The sequence below is a fragment of the Sardina pilchardus genome, chromosome 17 (genome assembly GCF_963854185.1).
Source record: "Sardina pilchardus chromosome 17, fSarPil1.1, whole genome shotgun sequence".
Lineage (NCBI taxonomy): Eukaryota > Metazoa > Chordata > Actinopteri > Clupeiformes > Clupeidae > Sardina > Sardina pilchardus.
In genome coordinates, this window is record NC_085010.1 from 21,747,562 (window position 1) to 21,764,314 (window position 16,753).

General features: G+C 43.2%; 4 protein-coding genes and 1 non-coding gene across 9 annotated transcripts in view; 2 read left to right on the forward strand and 3 right to left on the reverse strand.

Moving 5' to 3' along the window:
- pacsin2 (protein kinase C and casein kinase substrate in neurons 2) overlaps positions 1-1,523 on the reverse strand; it is a 35,478-nt gene extending 33,955 nt beyond the window's left edge. For all 5 annotated transcript variants that reach the window (XM_062517624.1, XM_062517622.1, XM_062517623.1 and 2 more), the window contains exon 1: positions 1,388-1,523. The gene's annotated coding sequence lies outside the window, so the exon portion shown is untranslated. The remainder of the gene's footprint in view (positions 1-1,387) is intronic.
- A 686-nt stretch (positions 1,524-2,209) lies between these two features.
- Positions 2,210-10,150, reverse strand: ttll1 (tubulin tyrosine ligase-like family, member 1). Its single transcript, XM_062517626.1, has 10 exons — positions 9,786-10,150; positions 9,445-9,571; positions 9,132-9,340; positions 8,644-8,824; positions 7,990-8,127; positions 7,622-7,730; positions 6,632-6,775; positions 6,198-6,284; positions 4,471-4,634; positions 2,210-3,809 (listed from the first exon to the last, which is right to left on the reverse strand). The coding sequence occupies exons 2-10, from the start codon at positions 9,555-9,557 to the stop codon at positions 3,683-3,685; spliced, it is 1,272 nt and encodes a 423-aa protein (XP_062373610.1). The 5' UTR covers positions 9,558-9,571; positions 9,786-10,150; the 3' UTR covers positions 2,210-3,682.
- Positions 4,279-4,367, forward strand: trnay-gua (transfer RNA tyrosine (anticodon GUA)). The gene is given in 2 exon segments: positions 4,279-4,315; positions 4,332-4,367. It is a non-coding gene; the product is annotated as a tRNA-Tyr (tRNA).
- Positions 10,151-10,557: 407 nt separating the features above from the next.
- On the forward strand, positions 10,558-14,155 carry bik (BCL2 interacting killer). The gene is made up of 5 exons (XM_062517627.1): positions 10,558-10,597; positions 11,952-12,057; positions 12,689-12,826; positions 13,027-13,120; positions 13,670-14,155. The coding sequence occupies exons 2-5, from the start codon at positions 11,960-11,962 to the stop codon at positions 13,781-13,783; spliced, it is 444 nt and encodes a 147-aa protein (XP_062373611.1). The 5' UTR covers positions 10,558-10,597; positions 11,952-11,959; the 3' UTR covers positions 13,784-14,155.
- A 137-nt stretch (positions 14,156-14,292) lies between these two features.
- On the reverse strand, positions 14,293-16,717 carry mcat (malonyl CoA:ACP acyltransferase (mitochondrial)). Its single transcript, XM_062517628.1, has 4 exons — positions 16,124-16,717; positions 15,926-16,013; positions 15,394-15,611; positions 14,293-15,011 (listed from the first exon to the last, which is right to left on the reverse strand). Exons 1-4 carry the CDS (start codon positions 16,568-16,570, stop codon positions 14,598-14,600), a joined length of 1,167 nt encoding a protein of 388 aa, XP_062373612.1. The 5' UTR covers positions 16,571-16,717; the 3' UTR covers positions 14,293-14,597.
- Between the last annotated feature and the right edge of the window lie 36 nt (positions 16,718-16,753).

A 16,753-nucleotide genomic window follows, 5' to 3' on the forward strand; every position in this document is an offset into this window, starting at 1 on the left:
ATCAGAGGTTTAGCCCCTCTGACAGCAACTCATCAACAACTTTACATTAAATCACATTGTACCTTCACATGGTAGTGACTGGATCACATCATATGGAAATAACTGACTTAACTCAAAGAAAAATGGTGGCCATTCAAGTAATTAGTTGAATCCATTCCATACTTCATTCGTATTATGCTGCCAGGTGAAAGAAATAACACGTCTCCGGCTGATAAACACCGCCAAGTATAGCCAAACCTAAACAAAAACATTTTCCGCGAAAATTAAACTGGAATCAACAGGCGGGCGGAGTCAGGCTAAGATAAACATGCGTAGGTAAAAACTTCTGTGTCAAGTCAATTTTGCACTTGTTAATCTGTAGCCAACAGTTCTCAAATAAAGTACAATGAACGACCAGACATGTTTTATGAGTGCAGACTGGATAGTGTCTCCTTCAGCTTTTCGAATCAGATCCAATGACATTAACTTAGAAATATACCAAGTTAAGCCATTTGTCAATTTTACTTGTATGGAACGGACACTTGCTGATAGACAGATAACACCTTGGCTACATATGAACCCCACCCCGCCCTTCCTCGGTGAGAACGCTACTGACGTTCCTCTTGCACACTGCACAGGCATTTTCCGCATAAATCAGGAGCAACGGTGTGTAGTCTAACCGAGATCAATTCTGTCCTATTGATCAGAGTCTGGACTTTAGAACTTCATCAAAGCAAAGTGTCACTGATCACCAGATCAATCATTTTCCTATCCCTAAAACACTGTCCACGGCTGATCAGGCCAGGTTGACTAACGTTTGCTAGGTTTAGGGTTGCACAAGAAGCAAACTGCAACAACGAAGCTAGGTGTAGCAAGCTAAGCAGCTGACTAAAATGTCAGAGCCTACACAGTCCTACGTCAATTAATAAAGAGGGAAATAATAACGTGTTAACTTGAAACATGGTTCACAGAACACTGGCTTGTTGTGCAGCCAATGGAAAAATACTTCATGCCCCATGACTTCACATAACGTTAACGTTAGTTAGCTAGCATAGCTAGCTAAGATTAAAACCAGCTGGAGACCAAACTTACTTCAAACAATCCGCTATTCATTCACTTCAGTAGGTCAACTGGTAATTTGACTAATGATTCACCCTAAATGACTAGTTTACAAAATCAATATAAAGTCACACATGAATAAGAAATATTAGAAAATCTGACGTCCCAGGTGAAAATAGTCTGAGCCGCAGTGTCATATTCACACACGAGTTGCGAGTTACCAACCAGCCTCAGACCTGGGCACTGCCTCCGACTGCAAGACTGATGCAAAGTAAAGTGGCTTCGGTTATCCAGCAGCAAACTCTGAACGATCGAAGAAAGATCTACAGAAACTCAAACTTTACTTTACCTTGACGAGTTTATTCCAACTCAGGGGGGATGAATTGATAAATTAAAAAGGGCTGAAGAAAATGTTCGTTCACTCTTCTCCAGGCTTTTTCCTCTTAGCAGCACTCCTCTGTCGACAAATGACCAGGGGAGGCGCGCCTCTCTAACGTCACATCCCCCACAGCCTAAATCAAACAAATGTTCTGCTTAGTTTTGTCTTGCAGTAGCCTACTAGATGTGTAAAAGTTAACATATTTTAGTTTAATGAAGATATTGAACATATGGTTTATAAATACGAGGACATATAAGCAGCCTATATGTTCAAGATGCTCAATTTGGTGTTGCTAGAATCTATAGGTTCACCTGCTTTATTTGTAGCCTAAAGGCAATCATATGCTGTAGGCTACATTGTTTTTTGTTTTTACTGCAGAAAAAGTAACATTTGGTTGTCCCGTCCCATAATCATTCCCTGTGCATCAAGTGATTTCCCTATTATTTACAGATGTATAGTTTCCCCCTGGTGGTTATTTTAGACGTGGGGCACTTCCCTAACAAAAATCTGCCCTACTAAACTGCCCTATTCTCTTGATTTAAATAGCTCGGGGGAAAGAATGGTTCCGTGCAGACGCTCAAAAAGGGAGCGTTGAGTGTGGTGGAGACGCCGTGCTGCTATTTGCGTCGACTTTGCCACACATTACAGAATTAGAAGCCATACAGTAATGAGAATAGAATAGGTTCATATTTCATTCTATACATAGGCTAGACCTCGCCTACACAGTGAGCTTGACTGAGCAGGCTAAATATTAAACTTCACCAGACCCAACCCCCCAAAAACACTACAATGTTTAAACAGTCATTTAATTTCTTTTCATGCTTGACAGTCTTGTGCAATAGGCTATTGTTTAAATATCATTTTAAAAAGTCCTTTGGAAGGTCTCTGTAATTCCGTATTTACATACCATTTTGATTTCAACAGTGGAAGCAAGGATTGTGACAGCATTTCACATAAAACGCAATTAAAACATTGAAGTGACTTTCTTGTTTTGAGACTCTAACCACACACCATGCGGTAGCAGTCTTTGCGTCGGTTAACAAAAATACTCATTTGACAAAGTCAGCACCGTCAGTACAAAATGCATTTAGCCTAAGTTGTTATTCTATTGGCCAACATGAAAAAAATCCAACTTTTCTCTGACACTTTGACAGTATAACTATCTGGACACTAGTGACTGAGGTGGGAAAAGGATTAAGCTGAGTGTATGGGGGAACACACCAAAGAATGTTCAATTGCAGTGCTCTATAATCCCACTTGCCACAAGCAGGACCCCCTTGGTCAAATTCTGAACTGCTCATCACTATGGAGACATGTAAAGAAGCTGTAAGTGTGCTGGGTTGGCATAGAAACGGTGATACAACCTGCTTAGGTCAACCCCTGAGGGCTTGACCTTGTGATAATTAAACTTAAAAGTCAGAAAGATCGCTTTGCAGAAACATTTCACTAGCCAGGGAGCAACATTAAAATAATAGCAGCAGCCTTGGTCCACCAATGAGCTCAGTTAGAATTGGGAAAAAATGAAGTTATGCAAGAATGTCTGGCTAAGGAGCCAATTTTCCTTGCTGATCCTCTACACTGCACTGTTACAGAGAAATACTTTATTTCTCTCTAATGCACTGTGTGGTCGACAACAAACATTGAAGAATACTAAACACTTCTATCAGGACACACAGGTGAATTTGAGAAACGCTCTGGCCAATGGAAGGTACACTCGAAAGAAGACATACACGTACAGTACTGCAGAGGAACTGAAATTGGGTCTACAGTGTAAAAGGTCTGTTTCTAGATCAGGTGATTGTTCCCTCACGTCACTTAGAGGCAGTATCCCTTCATGCATGACAGGACCTTATTAATAGCTTTTCTCTAATTCCACTTCCCTTCGATTCATTCACTTGGTCAAGAAGTCTCTTCCTATTGTCCCTCTTCCAAATACTACCTACCGTCCCTCCATCTATGCATGTCTTCCATTTGGTATATTTGATTCGGTCATGAATTTCATGCATATTGTGCAAATTACTTTGTGTGGCTTTGTGTGCAGAAGGGTGTGTGTGTGTGTGTGTGTGTGTGTGTGTGTGTGTGTGTGTGTGTTTGTGTGTGTGTGTGTGTGGTGGCAGAGGGGGGTGATGTATCCGATAGTCAGGCCTGGTCAGAGTCTCTGTGGTCCCTTAGTCCTCTCGCTGCATGTCTGTCTTTTTCTCTCTTTCTCTCTCTTGAGGAATCAAGGTGGTGCTCGCCCCAAACGTCAGCGACCGCCCGGTGACTTCACTTCCAGGTGGCCGGGGTGGGGCGCACACTGCTCGACCGGCTGCCCTTTGACCCCAGGGACTGGCCCGAGCGGCTGCGGAGGTCGCGGTCAGCGCCTTCGCTCAGGGCCTGCTCCTCATCATATCTGCCCCCCGTGAAAAGAAGAAAGGAGAGGGAGGGGAGTGTGACAGTGAGGAGATGGAAAGGAACAGGCATCAGGCACACATGGACATCATGACGTAAAATGAGAGGGTAGAAATGGGGGGCAGGAGAAGGTAGAGCTGGGGGCAGTTAATCCAGTTACTGTAAATCTGTTCAATCAAATAACCATGATTATATTATATTATTTTGAACGATTTAAAAAAAAAAAATTATGTTCCATATTTTGATACCACCAGTCTTTTTCTACATCTGTTTGTACAAAAATGGGCTGAGAGAATTGCTTAATAATATCCTACTTAAATAAAATAATCATACTTAACCTAATTTGCTCATCAGATCATTATATCCACATGATCCTCTTGTACATTACAGTATATCCTACAAATAAAGTGTCAGAGCTAAGCTTGGCAGCATTAGGATTGTGACACTGCCATTACTCATTAACTTCAGGCCCTTCGATAGCTCAGTTGGTAGAGCGGAGGACTGTAGTGGTGTAATATCAGACATCCTTAGGTCGCTGGTTCAAATCCGGCTCGAAGGAAACCTTTTGGCCTGTGTGGGCTATCCCCAAAATAGAAAAGGGGGTAGGGGGAGGGGGCTCAGTCAGGTGGTGATATGATTGGTGCAGGGGAAATGCCACTCACAGGACTTGGTAGTTCCCCAGCGCCTCCTTGGGCGGGCTTCTGTTCCACCGGCAGTCTGGGATCTCAGAGTTGGGGGTGACTATGTTGAGTGTGTCGTTGATCAAGTTGTACTTGAGGATGCGATCGTTGGCTGTGCTGGACGTGAGTGAGGGAGATGCGTTTACCTGAGGTATGCACAATTGAGAGAGAAACAGGCAGAGACAATGCTGAAAATAAACGATGAGGTTAATTGTTAACTACTGTATTGTTCTATTTTGTGAGTCACTTTGGACAGAAGCGTCTGCTAAATTTCATAATCATAACCATAACCATATAACATATGATAACATGCTTTTATTGCTATTAGTATTTTCATTAATGATATTAGTACTAGTTGTCTGGGACAACAGTCCAGTCCAGTCCAGTTGGGAAAAATATGAAGTGAAGTGAAGTGATATGATGTGCTGAGACTCCCAGGGAACAGAGCTATAGAAGTTTTATGGCTTCAAACACAAGCAGAGAGATGACATCACTTTCATTTCTTCCTTAAGCTCCGGAGAATTTCTGTTTGCTTTCAAACAGGAAATAGGAAAGCTGTCAGTAACAGAGTGCCTGAGAGTGCCTGTTGTTTTTCTCTTTGAAAAACAGAGAGAAAAACAGGTATGCACACACACACACACACACACACACACACACTACTAATACTACTACAACAACAACTAGTACTTCTACAGAAATACATATTTCCCAACAAATTACTAAAAACATGAATTATGGATTATAAATGTCTAAGCTTTACTAAAGGACAGATGAGGAAAGAGCAAGATAACAGATCACACACAGAAGTATGTGCAATACTCTTATACTTTGGCCAGTATGACCCATAGGGCCGTGGTGCACTATTTACGCTCCCATGCCTTCAACATGAGCAGCTGATAGCGGAGCGCGGCCCATGAGGGCTTATTACACATTAACTCCAGGCGGGCTGAGGAATGCATGCCATTCTGCTCAGAATAGACTTCTTAGGCCTTGAGATAATACTGACCCACCCTTCAGAGGAGACAAGGGAGAGAGAACAGCCAAGCCTAACTGCCAGCACACACACACTCACACACACATAGATAGAGGCTTTGAATAAAGGCTATTCTGTTCAATACTCAATGAGGAAAAAGACTCCGATAATTGCAGTGGGTGACATAATTGTGTACACAAGCTCATGTTTTAAGGGGCACACAAACACAGACATGCAACAGCGTGTTTGTATGTGCACAGACACAGAGACGTTTCCTTAAGGGCATCAGTCTTGGCAGAGATCATGCTGTTTGTTTCACTGCTAGAATATGCATATAAAATACATCTGAGAAGTACAGAGAGCACTACTAGCACAACAAACAAACAAGTAAACCACATCCTAATCACATATAAGCCAAGTGACTACACATTGTCTCCATTAACATGACTTGAGCAGGGATGTGGTGTTTGTGTCTGTATGTGTATGAGTCTGACTTGCTATTTATGTATTTATTTATATATGGATTTATTTAGGAACATATACAGTATATATACGTAGACAAACTGAGAATGGCTATGGTGTTTATAACTAATGCTATTAACTATATATACAACTATATCTGTAGGCTATATACCTGTGTGTGCTTAAGGTGTTGGCCTGATCACTACTGAAACTTAGAGACAATCTTTGTAGGTGTGTGTGTGTGTGTGTGTGTGTGTGTGTGAAACACACCTACCTCAATAAGCCATGGTTTCAGTTTGTCATCAATTATGATGTCATATCCATAGCATTCGAAGCAGTGCTTATCATTGTTCATGACAGGCTGTAAGCAGAGAGAACGAAAGTGAGACAGAAAGAGAAAAAATGAAACAAGCATGTGAGATGAAAAGACGAAGAATGGGGCTGGGGCTGGGGTGGGGGATTGAAAGATTTGGGGGCATGACTTCCTGAGAAACTAAACTTAGCTATGACTAAAGGTTCCCTTTTCTCTGAAAGAACAATGAAATGAAAGAACAGAAAAAGAAGAAACTCACAAAAGGTTCTGGTTCATCGGATAAAAAGCTGGATTTGTGTGTGTGTATGTGTGTGTGTGTGTGCGGACATAAATAAATAAGCTGAAATTTGTGTGCGTGTGTAACTGACTACAGTACATGTCGATTGTCCACTCACGGCCACTGCCTTCAGGGACTGCACCATGATCCAGTGGATTTGGTCGAAGAGTCTGCTGGTCACGTCCTTCCCTCTGGTGCTCTCCAGGTACAGACGCAGATTGCTCACCGTCCACTTGCCCCCGTGGACGTGATTATAATCGTCCTGAGCGTCCACACAAAGGTCACAGGTCACATTTAGCTTAAATCCGCAGAATGACATTTTGGTTTGAAACTAGCGACAACTAACAATGCTAATAACTATCTAAACTCCAAAACTAAAAATGACCGCGCACACTAGAGCTCCAATAAACGTATTCTTTTTATTCACCACATGTGACGTTTCGGGACACACTGCCCTTCCTCAGACATAAGACAGGTATCTAGCAGCCCATGCTTATACTAATTAGTTAATTAAACACCTGACATCACATGATGCAAGTGAATCTGTCTAAACTGTATCTAAACTCCAACAACAGCACAATAGGAACAGGTAGACACTTGCTAATATGCTAACTGGTGTCTTATTGGGATATATTTGTTGTGGTTTTCTTTCATGATTTTCTTTCATGATGGTCCAACCTTAATTACAGAACTACACTGAGCATAGCTGGTGTCTCCAGCAGTGCATACTAGTGCTTAGAAAATGTAGCATTACTACCTACAATAGTGGTAACTTTTTGCATTCAGTTGCTTTAATTGACAACTACAGTAAAAACATATCGGTAGTAATGCCCTTGTTATGACCTTCACTAAACACTCTGCCCTCTGTTGTAAGGCATTCAGAAAAGACTGAATGACTAATGGCTAAATGCGAAATGACCTAAAAAAAAAAAGGTACACAAAGAGAAGTAGGTTAATGTATCAACACACTCAGGATGCCTTAGAACATAATCACTGACACACAAAGAGAGAGAGAGAGAGAGAGAGAGAGAGAGAGAGAGAGAGAGAGAGAGACAGAGAGAGAGTTCAGGTAGAGGTAGTGCACAGTTCAAGTTGTGTAATTACATACCCCATGTTTCTGAATGGCCACGTTGGTCAGGTGCACAAACATGTTGTCCAGCTCACTAGTGCTGGGAGTATATTTCACTGTGCAGAACCTGCAGAATCCCAGTTTATACCTGCAAACAAAGACAAAGACACCGGGAGCTGGTGAGGGGTTTGTGAATGACCCAGTATTGACCGGGACCTTGTTATGACCTAATCTCAAAAGTTATCAGGTCAATGTATCACTATCACCTTCAGAAAATCCATTTCATTTCCAATCATACTGTATGAATCATACATGTGTAAATAAGAGCTCACATTCTTGAATGAACTGCACAGCCTCATTGACTTCAATGAGCTGTTAAACTGTTTTGGTTTTCATTGTTGACTTACATGTAACACTTGAGAGGCCTGTACGTAGTGACCAGCACGTACAGTCTCAGGTCAAACTTCTTTCCACCAATCAAAAGAGGATTATCAATATATAGGGATATGACATAGGCCTCTTTGCCACTCGACGCGGCCATGAACCTAAGAGGACAGCAGAGAAGGGGCAAGCAGACAAACGATGAGGTCAGAAACATCTGGCATCCAGCTCGGCTCTGTTAATGTTATTGTGACACACATGTTACAAATTATTCAGCCCCCCACAGGACTATCTCCGAACACAGGGCATGCCTAGAGTGTCCAAACAAAATAATATAATAACGCAACATAATAAAAATCGAATTTGCATATCTGGCACAGGGGATTATCCAGCTGCAGGACCCAGGAAAAGAAGGTTGTATGCTAATATTTTTGCTCAATGCAAATGCTAGGCAAACAGCTCAGACTCCTAGGCACCTGGCCAGTAAAGGGCAATCATTGCTACGGCTTGTACTCCCAAAGATCCTACTAGCTCGTTAGGCTAGCTGGACACAGTACAAGAAATAAATTGAGGGTTCTGGTATGTGTGTGTGTGTGTGTGTGTGTGTGTGTGTGTGTGTGTGTGTGTGTGTGTGTGTGTGTGTGTGTGTGTGTGGGTGTGGGCAAGAAGGATTTTTTTACGTTGACGTTCTGCTGTCCCGAGACCACTTCTTAATCTGTGAGAGTTTGTTGATGAGGAAGATGCCTTTCCCCTGTGCCTTGCCGCATGGCTTCATAATCCACGTGCTGGACGGACTCTTCCGGAACTCCTCCACAAAAAGGTTGTAGTCCGCAGGGAGCATGAACGTCACTGGGACGAAATCTACCATAGAGAGAGGATGAAGGGGAGGATGAGGAAGAACAGTGGAAAGAACATATCAGCTGTTACAGTATATGAAGAGCTAAACCAAAGGAGACAAGGAGGGATTGTTTAATCTCACATCTTCAGATCAATCCAAAAACCTGTCAGTGTCCAAAGGACAAGCAAATACACCTTAACAAAGACTACTGTAGGCCTATGTACATACACTTTATTATTTACAGATTACAGATAGAGCCACGTGAATGCACAAGAAAACAAAATAAACAAAATGTCACACACATACTGTAAGTCAACCTGCATCACACACCTAGATAGATGTATTTTCCATGTTCATCCTTCTCTGCCAGAGGACTCCCCTCCTTTTCCAGTTCCTTCCTGTATCGTTTGATGTTCTTGATCATGAGGTCCTTCCTTGTCAATTCATAGTGGTTGGGGAAGTGGTTAACCATCTGCTCATCTGAGAGACGGTAGCCGGTATCCACACTAAATACATTTCTGATGGTCTGAATGCTCATCCTGAAAAATATATAAAAGAATATGTTTCTACTATCTGTTCAAATGCAACTGAGTGTCTTTGAGGTGACTAAAAGTATAGCCTATATTTCTAGATGTTTTCTTACCAGTAAAAATTCCAGTCTTCACTCTCAGCAACCTGTATCCATCCCCTCTTCTCGAAGTTATTGATTAGCACAGATTTCTCAATGTCTGTCACCCACTTCACCTTACCAGCCATGGCACCAACCCGGGCTGTAACACACCACCCTCTGCATCACTGGACAGTTCACATAAAAGCTAGCTTTTTAGCGATTAGCTTCTTTACTCTCTAGTTGATATTTCGGCCGTAATCTCACATGGAGATGCAAATGCATGTTACTCTCATAGTACCGGTCATATTAATAAAACGACTTCAGTTTGAAATGTCAGAGGTAAGTAACTCAGTGCGGCAATGATGCTGCCATACCCGTTTCTCGGATGTGGGTGAAGTGATGTGATCATCAACACTTTCCTTCAGAGATGCACCTGCAGGGAGGAGTATTTTCATCCAGTGATGTTAACGCTTGAGAAAATATGTCCTTTCTTCGAACGACGACATGCGACAATAACCATTTGTTTCAGACTATGCATAACATGCAATGCTTCATTTCCAAAAATGCTTTACAAGGGTGGATGCTAGTTGCTATCTTGATTTATTGATCGCCAGACAGCTGGGAGCAAAGAGATGAGTACGCAAATGGTCCACTTCCGGGTGAATAACCTAGCAACCGTGGACGCACAGATGTCAAAGTGAATTTTGCATTGCACAACATCATGGGCTCGATCATGACAGCAGCCGTTTCTCGCTTGAAAAGTTGTAAACCAATCCTGATATGGAATGACATGTGTAAGTGGTTACGAATAAATACAATTATGTAATTTATGTTCACACATAAACACAAGCATGCCACTTGTGGTCATAGTGAGAAAAAACATGTGTCGGACAGTGTGTATATTTTTCCCCCCGATAAGCAGATCGGTGTCTCCCTCTACTGGATCTGGCAGTAACTACCCGGACTTCCTGGCCGGTGGTGCGTATGGGCGTGGCGGTGAAGTTGACATCATTGCATTGTGTCAGACACCTGAAAACAACCGGATTAAAGAACGCTGCTGTAAGTGTTACTTTACGTTGTTTAAAATCCATGCATAATGATTTTAGATTTCATATAATTAAGTAATTATTGTAAATCATGTATTGTTTGTTTCATAGGGCGGCGTTCATTTTAATCAAACAATCAGGTAAGATGGTCTTTTTTTATGTAGCCAGTGCATCTATTGTTGATAAACAGATTTCTGTGACTTACATCGAATCAAAAAAAAAAAAATAACCTCAGTAAATGCATTATTTTAATATAAATGTTTTCTTGCAAATACAAGATACAATACAATCAACGGTTTATTCAAAATGGCTATCTTCAATGTCACCTTTTGTTTGAGTTGGCCATCACGATGACATCACCCTCATGTTTTGGTTGATGAATCCATTCTTGATTATAACAATAACAGCATCCAATAACATCTCAATACACTATGTATTATATATTCACTAAGTAGCCTATTGATGCCAGTCTTGTAATATTTGTTCCATTGTCTGCCATTTTTACCATTGACTATGCAAAGGAAAGTTCAGTTGGAACAGTTTCGGTAGGCTAGCCTATGTCAGAGCTTATTTGCATCAAAATGCTCACACACAAACATGAGCTCATGATGTGTGTGTAGGCTATGTGTGTGTGTGTGTGTGTGTGAGAGAGAGAGAGAGCGAGAGAGAGAGAGAGAGAGAGAGAGATGGCACTGCCTGAATACGTGCATATGGATTATTAAAACCAATGTGTTGAAAACAACACAGCTTACATTGTTTTTAACACAGTGTACAGATAGGGACAATAATCTGTAGTTTGTGTTGTTTCCTTTTTTTGGTTCTTCAATATGTGTTGAAAATGTCACAACCTCCATTGAAAACAACAGAACTTGCATTGTTTTTTAACACATCTCTGTGTCCAAATAGGGACAACAATTCAAGAGTGTGTAGTAGAGAAATGGTTAGAGGTTAGAGTTTAAATGTATGCAAACCCAAACAGGAAAGAGGGGAACAGATGACGCAGGTTTCGGGGGTTCTGAAACCGAAATCCCTGAAGAGATTAAAAAAAGACAAGAAAACAGTGTGTATGTGTGTGTGTGTGTAAGTGAGAGAAAGAGAGAGATATAGAGAGAGAGAGGTTGTTAAATGCTGGTGTCAGTGAGATCACTGTTTTAACCCAAGGAGAGCTTCAGGTGACATGTCGCCATGGGGACACACCTGTGGTCACGTGTCTTTGTGTTTACATAAGGTAACTGGGCCGTTGGAGCTCACGTGTCATATCCTCCCGCCCTATCACTAACACACACACACACACACACACACACACACTGCACTGCCACTGTCCGTATGGCGATAAGGATCTCACAACCCACGCACCCCAACAACAGACTTCCATCCCCACCCACACAAACACAGGGCTAAAAAACAAACCCAAAACACCAGGCACTGGTGTCCAACCATGTACGTGCTATTTACCCACATGTCCATGTTTCTTGTGTTATGTCCCCCACTCAGAAAACAAAATGGTGGAGCAAACGAGACCAACTCCAAACACCACCACTCTCCAGGCTGGTCCTGTGGAGCTGATAGATGATGGCACATTATCTGACGTGACCACAAGGTACAAACACAAGTAAAATCTAAAATAAATGACATATTTTAAAACATGTGTTTAAATATCCAAGTCCATGGGCGTCCCTGTGCACAAGCCGTTAGTGATGCAGGTGCAGGTGCAGGTGAGGCAGGTGTATTTAAATAAAGAAAAATAAACCTTTCTGAACAATCTACAATCTGAGAAGCATTGTTTTGTACAGTATGTGTTAGCTCAGGGGTGGCTAACCAGCACGAAGAGCAAAAAAGTTTAAATAGCTCTTCTCCTTCACATTTAAAGAGAGAGTGAGACACTTAGCAGATGCTACAAATAATAATTTTCAGGAATGAGTAGCAAGCAAAAATATCAGAGAAACATCACAAACTCCCCCTCGCTGAATGGCATATTAACATGAATGGTGCTCCAAAATAACAACGGAGTATGTTTCTCTGACTGACGTTTAAATAGCCTACCACTGAACTTGTACTTGCAAAGTATTATTGTCTGTCATACGGCCCACATTTTCAAGCCTCAGGTGACATCCCATACCTGTGTCTCTGTATTGGCATTGGGGTAGTGTTTGAGGCAGCAGAGATGGCATGAAGGCATATCTCAGGTGTCATTCCTGACATGCTTGTCTGTGATGTTGTTGGGCTGGCAGGGAGGCCCGGATCATCGGTCGGCAGCTGGCCCGGATAGGAGACGAGCTAAACCAGCGCTGGGCCCACCGCCTGCCTGACCAACGGCTACTGCAGCCGCTGGACAGAACAAACATCTTCATCAGAGCCAGAGTCTACAGGTAGGCAGGGTCTTTTCATCAGGCACACACATACACACATCTACAATGATAATGTAGCCCACACACAACAAAGATACGCATGTCCACTGGCAGACTTTACCTTGAAGTCTCACTGTTTCAGTGTGTGCATTCTTTGGTAATCTGACATGTATGGGAAGTTTCATAGCTTGCTGAAGTTCACTCTTTATCCTCTCCTCCAGGCGTTACTTTCTGACGGAGGGAAGGGGTCTCAGACACGTCTTGGCTCTGGCTAAACTGTGGCTGAATCCTCTCATTTACAGCCAGCCTGTCTGGGTAAGGACCACCAACATTACAGATATACAGTGTGGAGCACATGTATTTGATACCATGCTAAAACAGGAATATAAAATCATCATTTGACAATTGATCTTAATGCCTTAATTGAAAAAAATAGTAAAAATGAAACCGCCAAGGACACCAATTTTCTTTGTGATTGAAGAATGTATCGTAAATAAATAAATGTTTTCCTTAAATGCTAAGGGAAGGAAGTATTTGACCCCCTATGTAAGACAATGGGAATTCAACACATAGGGTTAACATAGGGGCAGGCAGATTTTTATTTTTAAAGGCCAGCCATTTCATGGATCCAGGATATTATGCATCCTGATAAAGTTCCCTTAGCCTTTGGAATTAAAATAGCCCCACATCATCACATACCCTTCACCATAGTTAGAGATTGGCATGGTGCTTTTTCCAGTAGGCCTATTAGCCTGTTTGATGCTCATTGAGCTCAATGCAAATTGAGCCCAGTCTATGGCTCCCCCTCTTCAGCCCAAAGACCATGACATGTCCTCTACTTCTCTCTTTGTCCATGCCACACAGGTGTCCAATTTATGTCCTACTGGTCAGCGTTGGACAACAGGTTTGCTGGTGTCCACTGCACTAATGGCCACGGCAGCTGTCTGCGTTGCACTCTGGGAACTGAAAAAGGACTGATCTTCGCACAGATGGGCTATAAGCTGGCCTTAGCCCACAGATTGTTTGTTTTGCTTTGGGTTTTTTATATAATGGAATATATTTAATTGTTTTCTTTCTACATGGATAATTGAATGGTATTGAAGAGCTGGCTCATAACTGTTTTTTATACGTGTACATCATAGAGTGTTTTGATGTGGCTGTTGCTGGTGCACAGCCTGTTATATGAGGGCAAAGTCTGTTGCTAAGTGAAGGACAACGGCTGTGTGTGTGTATCCCTCCCCCACGCTTGTTATCAAACAGAATCATCTGTTCCAACATCAGGGAAGCTGGACTTTCAATTCCATACTAATTTAAATGTGATTATAAAACGCAAATTTAAACTTGTTCAATAAAAACAGCTTTGAAAAAATTCAGGGAAATTCTAATCACTATGTTTGTATTGAATTCAGAATGTCACCTTCAGGTCTATTGTAATTGATCGACATATTGATCTTTGAGTAAAAAAAAATAGTTTATTGTGTTCTGACATATTGTTGACACACCCATGTGAATCCAGTCTTTTACATACGTGTGTGTGTGTATGTGTATGTGTGTGTGTGTGTGTGTGTGTGTGTGTGTGTGTGTGTGTGTGTGTGTGTGTGTGTACGTGTGTGTGTGTGTATACAGTAGTAGGCATTTGGGCATCCGAGCCCATTGTCTTTATCCTACTTCTGTGCCGTGCCTCACTCGTCCTCGGTCACGGTGACGTCCACGTGCGTGTAGCTCCTGTGCCGTCCCTCACTCGTCCTCGGTCACGGTGACGTCCACGTGCGTGTAGCTCCTGTGCCGTCCCTCACTCGTCCTCGGTCACGGTGACGTCCACGTGCGTGTAGCTCCTGTGCGCCTTCATGTTGCACTTCTGCAGTGTGGAGCCGAGCTGCCTGCCGGGGCCCACCTCGTACGTCTGCGGGAACGCCGTCCCGTCGCTGCGCTCGTACAGCTCGTGCAGCGTCTGCTCCCACTTGACCGGCGACACCAGCTGCTTGAGCAGGAGCCGGCGCACGTGCTTGTCGTGCATGTAGCGCTTGCCGTCCACGTTGGAGTGGACGGCGATCTCCGGCCGCCGCACGTCCAGGGACTTGAGCGCCGCGCGCAGCGGCTGCACGGCCGGCTCCATGAGGGGCGTGTGGAAGGCCCCGCTGACCGGGAGACGCCGCGCGCGCATGAAGTGCAGCTCCCGCGAGTTCTTCTGCAGGAAGTCCAGAGCCTGTGTGTGTGTGTGTGTGTGTGTGTGTGTGTGTGTGTGTGTTTAGACAGGAAGGAAATCATATCAAGGATGGAATACAAGTATTATTTGAACTCAAATATGGAATTAGGGTGTGTGTGTGTGTGTGTGTGTGAAACCAATCTGTGTGTCTTAATAATCAACGTCATGCTAAATCAGGCAGAATCCAAGGAAATGGTTGCTGCACCATCTCAGATCTTGTTCAAAGTTTGCCTATATAATGTTTAGGTCCATGCTGGGGTGTGGGATGGGGGCCTATGAGAATTCCGAGGGCCTGCAATTGAGCCAAAATGTCTAGCAGTGGCCCTGTGAAAAAGTACCATAATTCAATACCAAAACACAGACCGCATGTGAATGACTTTACCTCCTGATGCCCTGCGATGACCCTCCCGTCTGGGAAAAGATAGTTGGCCACCATGCAGACAGGGTCTTGGATGCCCAGGGACTGGCAGTGCTGCCGGGCCAGGAGGCAGGCGTGGTTGTACTTGGCCTGGGGTTTGCCAATGACTGACAGCATGCCACTGGGCGTCTGCTCCGAGGCTGCCTGCATCGCCTCCGCTCTAACTTTCACAACATACAGAGCTGGAGGGAAACGCCCGCGCACACACACACACACACACACACACACACACACACACACACACACACACACACACACACACACACACACACAGAGAGAGAGATTTAGTTTTTTTGTCCTGATGTAATTACTGCTTTGATAACATTGTAACTTTAGGCCTAGTCATGCCAATAAAGCTAATTGAATTGAATTGAATTGAATAGAGAGAGAGAGAGAGAGAAGGGGGGGTTGTAAAGATTTTGTAAGAGCGACTCTCTATCAAGAATGTTGGATTTCCAGGGTAGGCCTACATGATTATTGTAAGAAAAGTCCAAACCTTCTGCGAAGTCCATGGCACCAGAAAAAACTAAGGCAGCGAATTCCCCAACACTGAATCCTGCCGCAGCAACGCAGCTCTCTATGGCCTAAGATCAAAACATGTACAAATAATTTCATACTAACTCTTACACTAGCCAAAGGACTGGAAAGTGATGTTAACTGGGGCCAAATGTTTGTCACTACACACAATACTTACGGCTGGGTTTTCATGATTTAGTCTCTCAACCGCAGCAAGTGACGTGACAAACACAGCAGGTTGACAGTGAACTGTTTTCATGAGATCCTCCTCGGGTCCGTTAAGGCACAGAGAGAGCAAATCATAGCCAAGTATCTTCTGCGCCACGGAGAACATGTCCTGGACAGCTCCATACTTCAACAGTCCGCGTCCCATACCCACAAACTGACTGCCCTGACCTGGGAAGAGGAGGACCGACACCTGCCCTGGTTCTCTTTTGGGTCTCTGTGGTTTCTCAGGAACACCCGTCTCTGGATCGTGAGATGTAACATTACTGGCTGAAGGCGGCTCGTTCCCATTTTTCGAGCAACGGCGAACGCCGTTTGAAAGTAATCTGACTCTGTGCGATGAAAGCTCGGAGAGACAAATTTGTCTACCACCGAGTCTGAAAAGTGTTCCAAAACTCATGGCTAGAAGCGGAGCTGTTATATTCTTATGTAGATGTCAGCATGTTCGTTAAACCAGGCTGTCCATTTTGTGGTTCATACAGAGATAAATTGTGAATTCAGATGACATACCATACCATGGGGTGACACAAGGGCGCCGCCATGTTGATTCTTGTGATGTTATTCTACTGTTGGGTTAGCCAAC